At 42.3% G+C, this 13,693-nt stretch overlaps 2 protein-coding genes across 3 annotated transcripts in view; one reads left to right on the top strand and one right to left on the bottom strand.

Moving 5' to 3' along the window:
- The window catches only part of LOC131345021 (serine/threonine-protein phosphatase 6 regulatory ankyrin repeat subunit A), a 39,773-nt gene extending 30,103 nt beyond the window's left edge, over positions 1-9,670 (top strand). For both annotated transcript variants that reach the window (XM_058377653.1, XM_058377651.1), the window contains exons 11-28: positions 172-254; positions 367-430; positions 567-635; positions 732-872; positions 2,195-2,306; positions 2,413-2,439; positions 2,602-2,676; positions 3,357-3,558; positions 3,946-4,033; positions 4,114-4,231; positions 4,387-4,606; positions 5,669-5,756; positions 5,847-5,930; positions 6,292-6,437; positions 6,611-6,693; positions 6,779-6,861; positions 7,507-7,598; positions 7,680-9,670. In XM_058377653.1, coding sequence (XP_058233636.1) covers positions 172-254; positions 367-430; positions 567-635; positions 732-872; positions 2,195-2,306; positions 2,413-2,439; positions 2,602-2,676; positions 3,357-3,558; positions 3,946-4,033; positions 4,114-4,231; positions 4,387-4,606; positions 5,669-5,756; positions 5,847-5,930; positions 6,292-6,437; positions 6,611-6,693; positions 6,779-6,861; positions 7,507-7,598; positions 7,680-7,969 — 2,065 coding nt within the window. In that variant the 3' untranslated portion in view covers positions 7,970-9,670. The remainder of the gene's footprint in view (positions 1-171; positions 255-366; positions 431-566; positions 636-731; positions 873-2,194; positions 2,307-2,412; positions 2,440-2,601; positions 2,677-3,356; positions 3,559-3,945; positions 4,034-4,113; positions 4,232-4,386; positions 4,607-5,668; positions 5,757-5,846; positions 5,931-6,291; positions 6,438-6,610; positions 6,694-6,778; positions 6,862-7,506; positions 7,599-7,679) is intronic.
- On the bottom strand, positions 9,305-13,671 carry btd (biotinidase). The gene is made up of 3 exons (XM_058377654.1): positions 13,250-13,671; positions 12,031-12,180; positions 9,305-11,845 (listed from the first exon to the last, which is right to left on the bottom strand). Exons 1-3 carry the CDS (start codon positions 13,469-13,471, stop codon positions 10,643-10,645), a joined length of 1,575 nt encoding a protein of 524 aa, XP_058233637.1. The 5' UTR covers positions 13,472-13,671; the 3' UTR covers positions 9,305-10,642.
- Positions 13,672-13,693: the final 22 nt, after the last annotated feature.

Here is a 13,693-nt window from a genome sequence, read left to right as displayed (position 1 = left end):
AAGTTAATGCTGGTTCTGATAGAAAGGTGTTAGAATACACAGTTCTTGACGGGTCAGGGCTGTTTTGGCAGCAAAAGGTGGACCACCACAATATTAGGCAGGTGGTCATAATGTTATGCCTGATTATTGTATATTCTCAGTAAGATATCAGTTTTCTCCTCTTCTATGTAGGCGGGGCATCCATGGCATGTTCCCTCTTCACCTTGCGGCACTAAGTGGCTTCTCTGACTGTTGCCGGAAACTTCTCTCCTCTGGTGAGTCTGACCTGCCAAGTGTTCAGATAGTGTGAGCTTGTGTACATGTGTCATTCGGGCCTTATAATTATATATATATAATATATATAAATATATTTGTGTGTTGCTTCAGGTTTTGACATCGACGCCCCGGACAACTTCGGCAGGACGTGTTTACATGCGGCCGCAGCAGGAGGGTGAGTCCCAGGCTGTTCCCTGACTGGTTTGTGTGGATCATGAACAGCTCACTGAAGCCTTTGTGCGTTTCTTCAGCTCTCTAATTAATTCAAACTGGTGGAAATGTTAATGAGCGTGTCTCTCTGACTCATGCAGAAACCTCGACTGTTTAAATCTATTGCTCAACGCTGGAGCTGACTTCAACAGGAAGGACAAATTCGGAAGGTGAGTCCAGTTCTGACCCCATTGTGTAAAAGCTGTTATTTCTGTATATTTGATTAATGTAATATTGTGTGTGTGTGTGTGTGTGTGTGTTTTCAGAACACCACTGCACTATGCGGCAGCTAACTGTAATTATCAGTGCCTGTTTGCACTAGTGGGCTCAGGGGCTAGTGTGAACGACACAGACATGAGAGGCTGCAGTCCTCTGCACTACACTGCTGCCTCAGACACAGACGCCAAGTAAGGACACACACACACACACACAGGGAGAGACAAACTACCCCGTCATTCAGCCTTTAATAGATTCTGTCCCTCCTCAATGGTCTCCACCTTATTTGACATTTATTTATTTTAAATGAATCTTTATGATGTGTTGATACGCCCCTATGCGGAAATATTGATGGGGATACAGTGATAATGAAAATGTATTGGAACAAAATATATTACCAGCAAAAATATTATATTTAAAGTAATCTGATCAATACCACCCTCGGTACCCTGTGATTTCATTACGGTGCAGGTGACGAGAGTCTGATATTCAGGCAGAGAGAACTGAGTTACAGATCACATGGTTTATAGGTGTCAGTGTGTCAGGTCTGACCAGCTGCTGGTTTTTTGTTTTTAGTAGCCTACGTGAACTTGGGTTAGGGTTAGTTTTTTCACTGTTTAAATGCTATTAAATCCTTCATAAAATGTTATTCTGTATATTTATAATCTATTTTAAGTAAATTGTATTTTATACTGTGATCCTGTGCTATACTTTAAATCGCTTAACTGGGTGATATGACAAAAAATGTTTCTTTAAAGCATTATTAATAATTATTAAAAATTAATCAAACATTGAAAGGGAGGGGGGAAAATCTATAAAAATTACCATAATATTTTAGAAAAGTGTATCGTGACAATTTCTAAATGTTACACTATATTGCTAAAAGTTTTAGGACGTCTGCCTTTACATGCACATGAATGTAATATGGAGTTGTCCCGCACTTTGCAGCTATAACAGCTTCAACTCTTCTGGGAAGGCTTTCCACAAGGTTTAGGAGTGTGATTATGGGAATTTTTGACCATTCCACTCCATTTGTGAGGTCAGGCACTGATGTTGGATGAGAAGGTCTGGCTCACAGTCTCCACTCTAATTCATCCCAAAGGTGTTCTATCAGGTTGAGGTCAGGACTCGGTCAAGTTCCTCCACACCAAACTCACTCATCCATGTCTTTATGGACCTTGCTTTGTGCACTGGTGTGCAGTCGTGTTGGAACAGGAAGGGGTCATCCCCAAACTGTTCCCATAAAGCTGGGAGCATCAAATTGTCCAAAACGTCCTGGTATGCTGAAGCATTAAGGGTTCCTTTTACTGGAACTAAGGGGCCGAGCCCAAACCTGAGAAACAACACCTGAATTCAATGATTTGGAGGGGTGTCCCAAAACTTCTGGCAATATAGTGTACATCATCACATCACCCAGCTCAATAACAAGGATATTGAAACATAAACTGAATCTAATGCATTAATAATAAATAGTTATGTATTCAGTGTGGTGTTGGTGTGTGTTGTGTTTCAGGTGTTTGGAGTATTTATTGCGTAACGATGCAAATCCAGGGATCAGAGATAAACAGGGCTATAATGCAGTGCACTACGCCTCAGCCTACGGTCACCGCCTCTGCCTCGAACTGGTCAGCCTCTCTCTCTCTCTCTCTCTCTATCTCTTAAACACACACACACAAATACAATCCATTTTCAGCCTGTTTGTGGTACTGATCCATGTTTCTGTTCCTGCAGATTGCCAGTGAAACTCCTTTGGATGTGGTAAGCTTCTATGAAAGGCTTATTCTGATTCTGACTTGTACAACAGTGCCACCAAGTGGAGAGATGAATTTATTGACCAGCATCCGTTTGTCATCCATAATTGCTTTTGCCTAATGTGTGCTTTGATTTTAGAAGTGCACTTATGTTTTTGTGTGTCCTCAGCTTATGGAGACATCTGGGACTGATATCCTGAATGACACAGACAGCCAGGCTCCCATCAGCCCTTTGCACTTAGCAGTGAGTGGAAATGTAGCCTGCTTTTAAAATGTGTTTTTAAGACACAGCTTAGTGATATAATTTACTCAGTGAGAAAGGATCTATGGAATAGAGAAACCCTTTGTTGCCTTTATTTGTCACATATACATTACTGCACTGTGAAGTTCTTTCTTCGCATATCCCATCCTTGAGGGTTGGGGGTCAGAGCGCAGGGTCAGCCATGATACAGCGCCACTGGAGCAGGGTGGGTTGGGGGCCTTGATCAAGGGCCTAACAGTGGTAGGTTGGTGGTGCTGGGGCTTGCACCTCGATCTTCTGGTCAGTGACCCAGAGCCTTAACCACTTGAGCTACCACCACCTTACTGAAGCTTTCAGCTCAAACTGGACCTCCTCGGACCTTCATTTCATTGTTTTTCGCACCATTCACTTATTACACTGTTGTACAATCCCAGGAGAGCAACAGATTTTGAAATAGTCAAACCAGCCCAATTGGCTCCAGGACCCATGTCTATGAGCTTAATGTCGAGTTTGATGATGAGCTTAATGATGACTTATTAAGTCATAATTATGAGATATTAAGTCAAACAAACAACAAAGCACTTCAGCATCTTTTCCCACTTCAAGGTGTCCATACTATGCGACAGCAGTGTTTGTGATTATTTGTGTGTGTTTGTTTCCTCGTGTGTGTATGTACATTCTAGGCCTACCACGGTCACCACAATGCTCTGGAGGTGCTGGTTCAGTCCCTGTTGGACCTGGATGTGCGGACAGTGCAGGGACACACACCTCTAGACCTGGCTGCCTTTAAAGGCCACGTGGAGTGCGTGGATGTGCTCATCAACCAGGGAGCCTCCATCCTGCTTAAGGACTACACACACAAAAGAACACCCATCCATGCTGCAGGTAGGAAAAAGAATCATATTTTATACCTAAATGTCAGCACTGCAGGCTGCACTAGAATCTGATTTGTTTGTCCATTTTGTGTCTGTTGGTTGTTATGGTAACAATATAAACATGTCCTCTTCTTAGATGAGGAGTCTCCTTAGATGAGACACATATAGGAGTGGAATATTTTTTATAACCGTCCTGAATTTTTCTCGGGATGTGTGGTGTTGATACGAGTGTGCACTATTGCTTCTGAGGTTTTTAAATATCTCTGTGTCCCTACTGTGATAATTTACCAAGCAGAAATATCCAGTAAACACTGCATAGAAGATCTGTACAGTGTCATGAACTGTGCATTGTTTATCTTCTGCCTGCTTTAATCCCGGACTTTCCATTTTCTCTCAGCTATGAACGGTCACTCCGAATGTCTCCGTCTCCTCATCAGCAACGCTGGCCAGCCCTCAGCTGTCGATGTCCACGACGGGAACGGACAGTGAGTGACGTGAAGACACAAAGATAGAAAGTACATACTGATTGATGATGGTAACGTGATTGTAATTGTGATTGTAACAGAACTCCACTGATGCTGGCGGTGCTGAACGGACACACGGATTGCGTCTACTTCCTGATCAGCAAAGGAGCCAACGTGGGAGCCAGAGACAAGTGGGGCAGGACGGCTCTTCACCGCGGGGTCTGTTGGACGCTACATTCACATAAGCACTTTGTTTATGCGTATGCGTACATTTCTCTTGTGATGTGGAACAGACTATGACTGAATGTCTTCAACTGCAGAGTTAGATGTATCCATTCTGAAAGAATCTAATTTTGTACTGTGTTTGTGTGTAGGCGGTGACAGGGCATGAGGCGTGTGTGGAGGCGCTGTTACAACATGGGGCCAGTGTGTGTGTTCGGGACAGTAGAGGGCGCACAGCCATGCACCTTGCAGCAGCGTGCGGTCACATTGCAGTGCTGGGGTCTCTGCTGCAGGCTGCACACTCCCAAAACATCATGCCGGTCATCATGGACCGCTGTGGATACACCCCACTCCACTGGGCCTGCTACAACGGTATACATAACAATCACAGAGACGTGACATGGAGTCAGATCAGCAATGCAATTTAAATAACCTGCATGCAGTCTCAGGAGCTATTTCATCGATTTTAAATAATGGGTAAAAAGAATCTTGTAGTTTAAGTACAGATGAGAAAACGGGTCATTCAGGTATGAAGGTAACCCTGGAAAGATATGCAGTATAAAGGCACTCGTTTTTAGACATGGAGAACTACTGAAAAGCCGAAAAATGACCCCAGAGATCATCAACATCCTCATACCAGTGTCTTTAGTCATTCTCTTTTACTGCAATGTACTCCACCATCACATAGTGAACCTTATATTACAGCCATGTCAAATTCTCAATGCTGATTAATTTTCTGTAACGTTACGGCTCTGACAGTAGTCCCGACTGCATGGTTTACGTTAAAGCTCTCGCTCTGCTCTCGTTTCTATAGTGATAGCTCATCCAGAGGGATTGTATGATGCTAGTCCCAGAATATTAAATAATAACGTTATTTAACAAAGATGTATAATATGTAGTGAAGGTTAATACAGTGAGGTTTTCTGTAAAGGCATGTTTATATAATATCCCCAGTGTCAGCACTAACAGTCAGTAACTATTCAGGAAAAGGAAGGTATTCAGGACGGAGGAGTGTGTGCTTTCTGGTTTCTCTGTAACATGAGGAGCAGTGTTTGAGGAGAGAAGAAAAAGACACGTAAAGGAATAACTGCATATATCAGCTATAATGCATATGATAACAGGAAGTACATTTTTTACCTGAATGTTCTACAAATGTAAACCTAAACAGATAAAAGTTCTTTATTAAATAAAAAACTTCAGCACTGGAACATTGCTGAGGTAAAAGGGGAATGAAATCTCATGTTAGGAAAGTTAGCATCTTTGAGGAATATACTTTTATTCATTATTCCCTAGGGTTTTTATTCGTCTATTTTTATGACGGAAGTTTAGAGCCCTGGTACAGATAATGTCTGATTTAAGAAAATGAAAGTCACTAAGCATGAGTGTGTCGTCTTTCTCTTTTTGTCCGCTTACATGTTTCTTTTTCTCTCTCAGGACACGATACGTGTGTGGAGGCTCTGTTAGAGCAGGAGGCGTTCCACAGGATGGAGGGCAACTCCTTCAGTCCGCTTCACTGTGCCGTGTAAGCTGTGTGTCCACGTTATCCACAGAAAACCACTGTTCTGTGTGTGTCTACAGTTCTGAAGGTTCTCTCTCCTCCCTCCTTTAACAGGATCAGTGATAATGAAGGTTCCGCCGAGCTGCTGATTGACACACTCGGTCCTGCCATCGTTAACGCTACAGACTCCAAATCCAGGTCAGGACAAATAGAAAGAGTTTAATTAGAGCGTGTTTACGGTGATGATTATCTAATATCTTGCACTGATTTATACGACTGCTTGTTTTTGTGGGAGAGAAATCCAGCCTGATTAGTTCATTTTGATATTTTCTAGATCCTTAGGTAGCTCTTTTACTGGTAGCTCACTTAAGCTAATGCTGCCTTTGTTTGGTTTGCTTTAATTGCAGTATTCAATGCAAAAGTTTATGGCTGTGGTCAGGGTTATGACCCCTGCTAATATGAAATCAAATATAATCCAAAATCACCCTCACTCGATTTTCAACAACAATTAAAAACGTTCTCTCAAAGACACGCTGTTCTCATCTTCGTTTTCTTTTAGGACGCCTCTGCACGCTGCAGCCTACACTGACCATGTGGAATGTCTCCAGCTACTGCTCGGTCACAACGCCCAGGTGAACGCTATCGACGCTCTGGGTAAAACACCCCTCATGATGGCAGCTGAGAACGGCCAGACTAACGCCGTGGGTAAGACGCATGCTGCTAGCGTTCATCCTGTCGATCACCACTTAACCGCAACGTGCGGATTTTGTCCATCATGAACAACACTAGGTTTATAGTTTGTACAGTGTGCTTGTGAGAATCCTCGTGGACTTTGATGGACACATGTCTAAGAGCTGACATTTCTCTTTAATGTGCAGAGGTGCTCGTGAGTAAAGCGAGAGCAGACCTCACGCTTCAAGATGCAAACAAGAACACAGCCCTACACTTAGCCTGCAGCAAGGTACAGAACACACACCTCTAGCTTTTCACTCTGAAAGGAACACACTCTGCTGTGTTAATATGTAGTGTGTGTATTTCTCTTACAGGGGCATGAAACCAGTGCCTTGTTAATACTGGAGAAGGTCACAGACAGGAACCTCATCAACGCCACAAACTCAGCTCTACAGACGTACGTACAGGTCACATACACAAAACCCAAACTGCTCTTCAGGATCATAAAATATTACTGAATTGGACAGTAAAGAAAGTTTCATTTACTAACATTTTTAAGAATGTGTTTTTATGTTTTGGTTCTTATTGTTTATGCACTTTGTAGACGGTCCCTTAATGGCTTCTGTGATGATGTATTATAATCTCCAGTGTTTTTTGAAAAACATTTAGTGACCTGTAGCTAGAGAAGGAAGTAGTAGGAAGTAAGGAATAAAACACATGGTGGTGTGCTGATACTGGAAAATAATCAGAGACGGGGTCTAAAAGTGTTGTTACTGCTACCACCCTAAAGTTGATTGTTTTCTTATAACAACACAACGTGTTTATTCCTCTTATAGCACAGCAGTTTGCCAGTGATTACACATCACATTTATAGTTATCGTATATGTGGAACGTCGTCTATACAAATTGCATGTCGGCAGAATTGAGATTTCAGCAGCAGTAAATAAATTCCACTGTTTATTTATGGATAAATGGAATAGAATTTATTAGAGAATTTTCATTACATATCAGGTTCCATCCTCATCCTTTATTTATCTAGTACAGTACATGTGTAGTGTAGTGCATTTTGATTAATATTCAGTGAGTTTTCTCCATGCCTCAGGCCACTGCATGTCGCTGCCCGTAACGGACTCGCGGTCGTGGTGCAGGAGCTGCTGGGCAAAGGAGCGAGTGTCCTGGCTGTGGATGAAAACGGTGATTATGAGTCTTGTTAATCAAGCATAAAACCCCAGTCTCATAAATAAACACTGACCACTGACTGATTTCGCCGTACAGGTTACACTCCAGCTTTAGCCTGCGCCCCGAATAAAGACGTGGCCGACTGCCTGGCGCTGATCCTGGCCACCATGTTGCCTGTGTCCCCTGCCAGCACCGGTACCGTCTCCGGCCTCACCTTCAGCGCCATAAACCACTACTGTAGCCCTTCCAAAGCTGTGACCTTTGACCCTTTACCCAGCCTGCGCTCCGGGCATCCGTCTTACTGCAGCTTCAACAGCCTGGGACGTGAAGATGGCCTCGTCGTTCACGATGAAGAATTTAACGACTCGGATTCAGAGACTTACTGAGGAGTCCGGTTCATCTCCGTGCTGAGGATCGTTCGGTACCCGAGTGCCTGGGAGTCGCTTCTGAAGACGCGAACGCTGTCGATGATCACATTAAAGTGGATTTAGCGCTGTTTCCTTGCTGTGGAATGAGAAATGTTACGCTGCAATCTGAATGCAAGACCTGAATTATTTTGCGTGAAACGCTTTGAACTTTCAATTTTATAAAATCAGGTGCAGGAAATCTGCCGGCACCGTCCATTTCAAATTTGCGTACTTTTCTAAACTCTACTCTATGAAGCTTTTTTAGAAATCTGAACTTCAATGATAAACCTGCATGTCTTTTATTCTCTTGAATTTCATGAGCTGTAGAAGAACAATCTGAATCCGAACCTCATGTTTAAGGGTGAACGAGTGACCATGTGTCATTCTAAACGAAGCGTATATATAACCATTTTCTAAAAAGTGTTCAGTATTTCAGTGTGAAAAATATTTATCCCTGCCTTTAAAACAGCACCAGTGTAATAAGGTAAATGTTGTACCAGTTTAAATGCGATGGATGCGGACAGGTTAATGGTGGCGCGTCGTTTCACTGGTTAAGGTTAGGTAGGTAGGTTTTCTAAGGCTTCTGTGTTTACCTTTGCCTGCAAGATGTTACAGATTCATAGAGTAAACACTTTAAGTGTGCTTCATTTAGAATGACGAAAAATTAAGCTGTACCTCCGCGTGAAACTCAATTTCGTCAATTTCTAATGTATTAAATTTTCTAACTGGACGATCTTAATTCCAGACCTACATCAGTGGCTCTGGGAAATTTATGTCTCTGAAAATGATTCAAAAGTCTGAATTTTTCCACTGGGTTGTGCCACCAAACATGAATGAGAATTTTCTACACCTGATTATTATAAAATACGATAACAAAAAATTCAGATTGTACTTACATGTTTCTCATTCCATACCTTACAAGCCACAGCGCTACTGGGAATAATGGAGTTGTACCATTTTATGTGGGGTGTCACTCCACTGTCCCTCTCTTATACATCTCAGGAGTGTTTAGAGCAGGAGAGAAGAGAGAGAAACCGGGACGTGGTTGAGCGTTCACACTACAAAACGATCCGGATTCTGTTTCCCCACACTCATCGTTGGTTTGGTTCTGTATCTCAACATCCTTTCAATACACTTCTGTTCATCCTGATGCATTTAATTTCCCATGAAACCTTTCCCAGGAACCTCAAAGCCTCAAAACAACAATAATGACTACTGTGGAAGTTTCTGGACACGTCCTCTCTGGCGGTAAGAGAAGAAATCATGAATGTGCAACCAAGGGAACAAGTTACTCATTTTAAAGCATGGTTACTATTTTTTTTTTTTGTTTGTTTGTTTCTTTTACTTTTAGCTGAAGTTAATTTATTATTAACTACGAGACTCGGACATTACAGACTGCCGTGAATGTTAAGCGCAAACCTCCGGAAACCGATTAACCAAGACAGACAGATTTCTACCCCGGAGCGTCGTTAATTAAAAGGGCATTCTGACGCATTTCTTACCCACGAGTCTGAGACCAGCTATAGACGTGACAGGGTTTACACACACCGAGTGCTGGTTTTTGGCGAATCGCAACATTTGTTATAGAGAAACGAAGTGCGTTTATGTGTGTGCTTGTGTGTGTGATTGTATGTGTTTCAACAAAAAAAAGTAACCTTTTATAAAGGGTAAGTCTGGCCACTTGCGTGCATTGTTCGAATGATTAAATAAATCTTGAATATTTTTGTCACACCTCAATAAGGGCAGTTCTGGAATAAGCACTGATTTGATTAACCCATTTCAACACAGGACATGTGATTCCTGTTAGTCGGGCAGTCCCTAAAGATGCTCACAATAAACCGTGTATTTACTCCGAATGACAAGACGCTGGTCATAATAATCTGCTCCAAATCCTCCTGCATGAGAAACAAGACGGCAAAACAGAACTATTTTAAAGCAGGAAAATCTCATTCTGTGTCTGTAATTTGAGAGTTTAATGATTGTGCTTAGGGTTACAGCAAAAGGTGCATTACAGAACCTATTAAAAGGGTAAAGAAAAGGGATTCATTTCAGAGCAGTAAAAAGCCACTGAAGCAGCCAGTTCATTTATTTCATTTTTAGAAATATGGCAACCAAAAGTCCAAACTCTTTTGCTTCATGTTTCATTTCAGTTCAATTTACTTGTCTAGTGCTTTTAATTCAATGGATCAAAATTCAGGAAATACATTATAAATGTATAAATTTGATCCTAATGAGAAGGTCATATGTGATGGTGATGAGGAAAAACTCCCTGTAGTGATGTGAGGAAGAAACCAGACTCAAAAGGGAATCCATCCTCGCCTGGGTGACACCGGAGAGCGTGATTTATAAAACATTTCCCTTCCGTTTGGTCGGAAAGTGCAATTGTGTCACCAGGAAATTGCTTCTAGTTTTAATATTCTTGTCTTGTTAAAGTTATGAGGCTTCACTGATGAGGCTTCAGTGCAAAACTGCAGCTCAAAGCCATCGCAGCAAATCTGTTTGTATCAATAGTCGTCTTAGAAGACTATTATTTGTAGTGAAATTGTAAAATAGAGGTCCTTTTTCCATTTTTAAAACCCATGGGGGCGCACAAACTTTTGCACTCACCCACAGAACATGGATCCAATACTGAAGAACGAGAGCTGTGTTGCTTCATTCACTGTCTTTCTCATAGACTCTCCCGTACAGCACTGCGGTCACCAGGCCGCTGCTCATTCCTCTCCGGCTCATATAAAAGCTGCCGTTCTTCCAGCCGGACTCGTCCGGTCGGTCCAGAGTCATCCCGCTGCCCAGTACTCCGGCGAACACGTGCTCAGTAGTGAACGCTGCATGGAGGTGAAAGTCCATCAGCATGTGCGCATGCTCAATCTCTCCTCCACAGCTTTCCTGATGGAGGCCTGTGCATCGAACTACAGCACACACCTCTAGGTAGTACGTCCCATGGACCACGTGGAGGCCGTCGAATGCCCCCAGGGCATAAAGCTCCTCTTCGGGGGAGGGATTTATCTTCTGGAAGAGCAAGTGGCAGCAGAATGAGCCATCACATGCTGTGAGATTCCCTTCTTTGCCGTGAACAGGCACCAGTGTAAATTTATCATACATCATTGTGGAGGTAAATGGAGAAGACTGTATGTTACAACTGGAATCCTCTTTTAGACAAAATCCTGAGTCTAATTCTCTCTGGAATGGTTCAAACTCTGTTTTCTCTGCGAGATCCATTTTGGGGAAGCCAGAAAAGGGCACTAACTTCAATCTAGCCCTCTCTGGAGCGTCCCCTAGCAATAAGGGATCCAAGACCGGCACTCGGAGCACCAGCAGTTTCCCAGTCTCGCCCTCTGTGTCGTGATGGTAAAGCGCATCCCAGGGTGTAAAAATCCCACTTCCTGTCATACCCATAGCTGCCGAGCGGATGTTTGCAGCCAGCAAAGTGACGCCGGCTGAATAAGAGAAGGAGCGCTGGAACTGCACAGCAGCCAGCAGGGGGAGCTGGTTCATCCAAGCTGTTGGGTACACAAACTGTCTGACGCCCATGTCCTTCACCAGGGTCACGACCGGCTCCCGGAATAATATATCAAAACAGGTGAACACCCCAAAGCGCCCGGCAAACGGAGTAGTGAACGTCACGTACTCACACGCAGGGGGTGTGTCGAAGGCTGCCTCGAAGTACAGGTTCTGTTTGTGGTATCTGGCCACGATGGTGCCGTTGTCACTAAAAACAACATCTGTGTTAAACTGGTAGCGTCCGTCAGCCGGACACAGCGGATCCACTGATCTGTTGCAGGGCTGGCAGTCGGGCATGTTGGCCACCAGGAAGAGACTATTCTTCTGAGCCATGCAGCTCAAACGATGCAGGACCTGAGAAAAGACCTGAAGTTCTGTTTAACTGTTTTACTTTGTATATTACACAATAAATACTGATACTCTGCAATCCCCATGTTTTATCTGCATCTTTACACTGCCAAGCTTAAACTGAAATGACAGGGAAAGCGATCTGAGTAATCATTAATATAATAATAAAGAAGTATATTTAGGTACGCTGCCTCTGTATTTTGGAATCTGTCAGGATCGGCACACGGGCTCCACGTCACTGCTCCAGGATCCGGCACCGTCTCCAGATAAGGAGCTATAGACTCTCTGCTGAAGTTGAATCCATGGATGGCGTCCTCTGGAAACACCAGGATCTGAGCTCCCTGTTCAACACATTAAAGTTCAGTGAGTCTCTTCAATTCAGTGTAATACTGAGTATGTGAAGTGAGTCATCTGTGCTCACAAATCTGATTTTTATTCATAGCTGTAATGTATGCTGTAATATATTTAAACAGGCCATAAAGTTGTAGATAACAAGCAATAAAATCTGATAAAAAAAAAAAAAAGATTTAGTAGTTTACCAGCCATTTACTTAAAATGAAATATTTTAATTTTATTTTATTTTTTTTATTTTTTTTGAGAATTTTCTGTGTAATTAATTATAAATTATAAGGTTTTTTATTCTTGTTGTTTTTTATTTTGCTAGTATTAAACCTTTTCAGGAATTCTTTCATACAAACTTTTTACTTTTAAACATTTTTATACTTTAAAGACTTAAGTTTTTCTTTTTGAGCTGACAACGCATTTTATTTTTAAGCGTTTATATATATTGTGTGGATTTTTTTAGATACCAGTTAAATATTGAAATTAAATAATTTATTTTATTGAATATTAAATAATTGATTATTCCCCTCAATAATTAAATTTCTATTTTACATCTCGTTCATAACTTTCAGAATTTCTTTTAACCACCATAAAGCCATAAATGTAATGATTTACTATAAGAATATTTATCGGAAACAAAAATATTTATGTTTTCACTGAGAGTTGATGGTGATGGATTTTTCCTGAATTTGCTCCATGACCCAAACAAAGCAGTGCTTTACATCAGTGCCTCATAAGTGTGTCTCTGGCTGCAAAACTTTTAAATGTAAAATAAATGTCCTAAAACCTTCCAGCACAAATTTTTGATGAACATAATCCACATTAACTATTCAACTATTAAGCTGGTTAATGAAACATGTGCCATATTATTCTGGAGAGTTTCAGTCCTGGACTTTGCCCTGACTGGACACATGAGCTGATATTTATTGACCAGGTTGCTGATGGTTGAATTAAACACGTGTAACACTAATGACCAGTCAAATACACCAGTAACTACTAGACTTAATGATAAATATATGATCTTGTGGTTTTCCCTGTCAGCAGCACAGAGCCCCTGCTCTACATCACCTGCCGTGCAGCGGAAGTCGCCTGCGTCTCAAACACCTCCAAGTTCCGGTCCATGTGCTGTAGGGCGGCTTTCCGTCCCACAGCCACTTTCGGCTGGGGGTTGAGGAGAACCTGGTGTTCATACACTGAAGCTGTGTAAAATAAACCCTCCTCTGCTGTGCTGAAGTGAACCCCGCTAATGCAGGCAGCTAAAATAACTGCCCAGAGCTCAGACAACGCCATGACTGGAACTATCCCGCATGCCAAAAGCACAAAGGTCAACCTTATTAACGCTGTTAAATCTTAACGTTCCAATTATTAATGTGTTCCACAGATCTCCTCATGGTGTAATAACACCGAATCATCTCCAGCTAACTGCACGCGTCCTCCTGAACTAGCGCTGAATTGCGGTCTTTGTTTCTTCCGTATTGGAATGACGTCAGGCGAAAGCAGCGATTTCATTGG

The sequence above is a fragment of the Hemibagrus wyckioides genome, linkage group LG24, assembly GCF_019097595.1.
Source record: "Hemibagrus wyckioides isolate EC202008001 linkage group LG24, SWU_Hwy_1.0, whole genome shotgun sequence".
NCBI classification, from domain to species: Eukaryota; Metazoa; Chordata; class Actinopteri; order Siluriformes; family Bagridae; genus Hemibagrus; species Hemibagrus wyckioides.
Note: the sequence above shows the minus strand (reverse complement) of the source record. Positions and strands in the feature narration are given on the sequence as shown.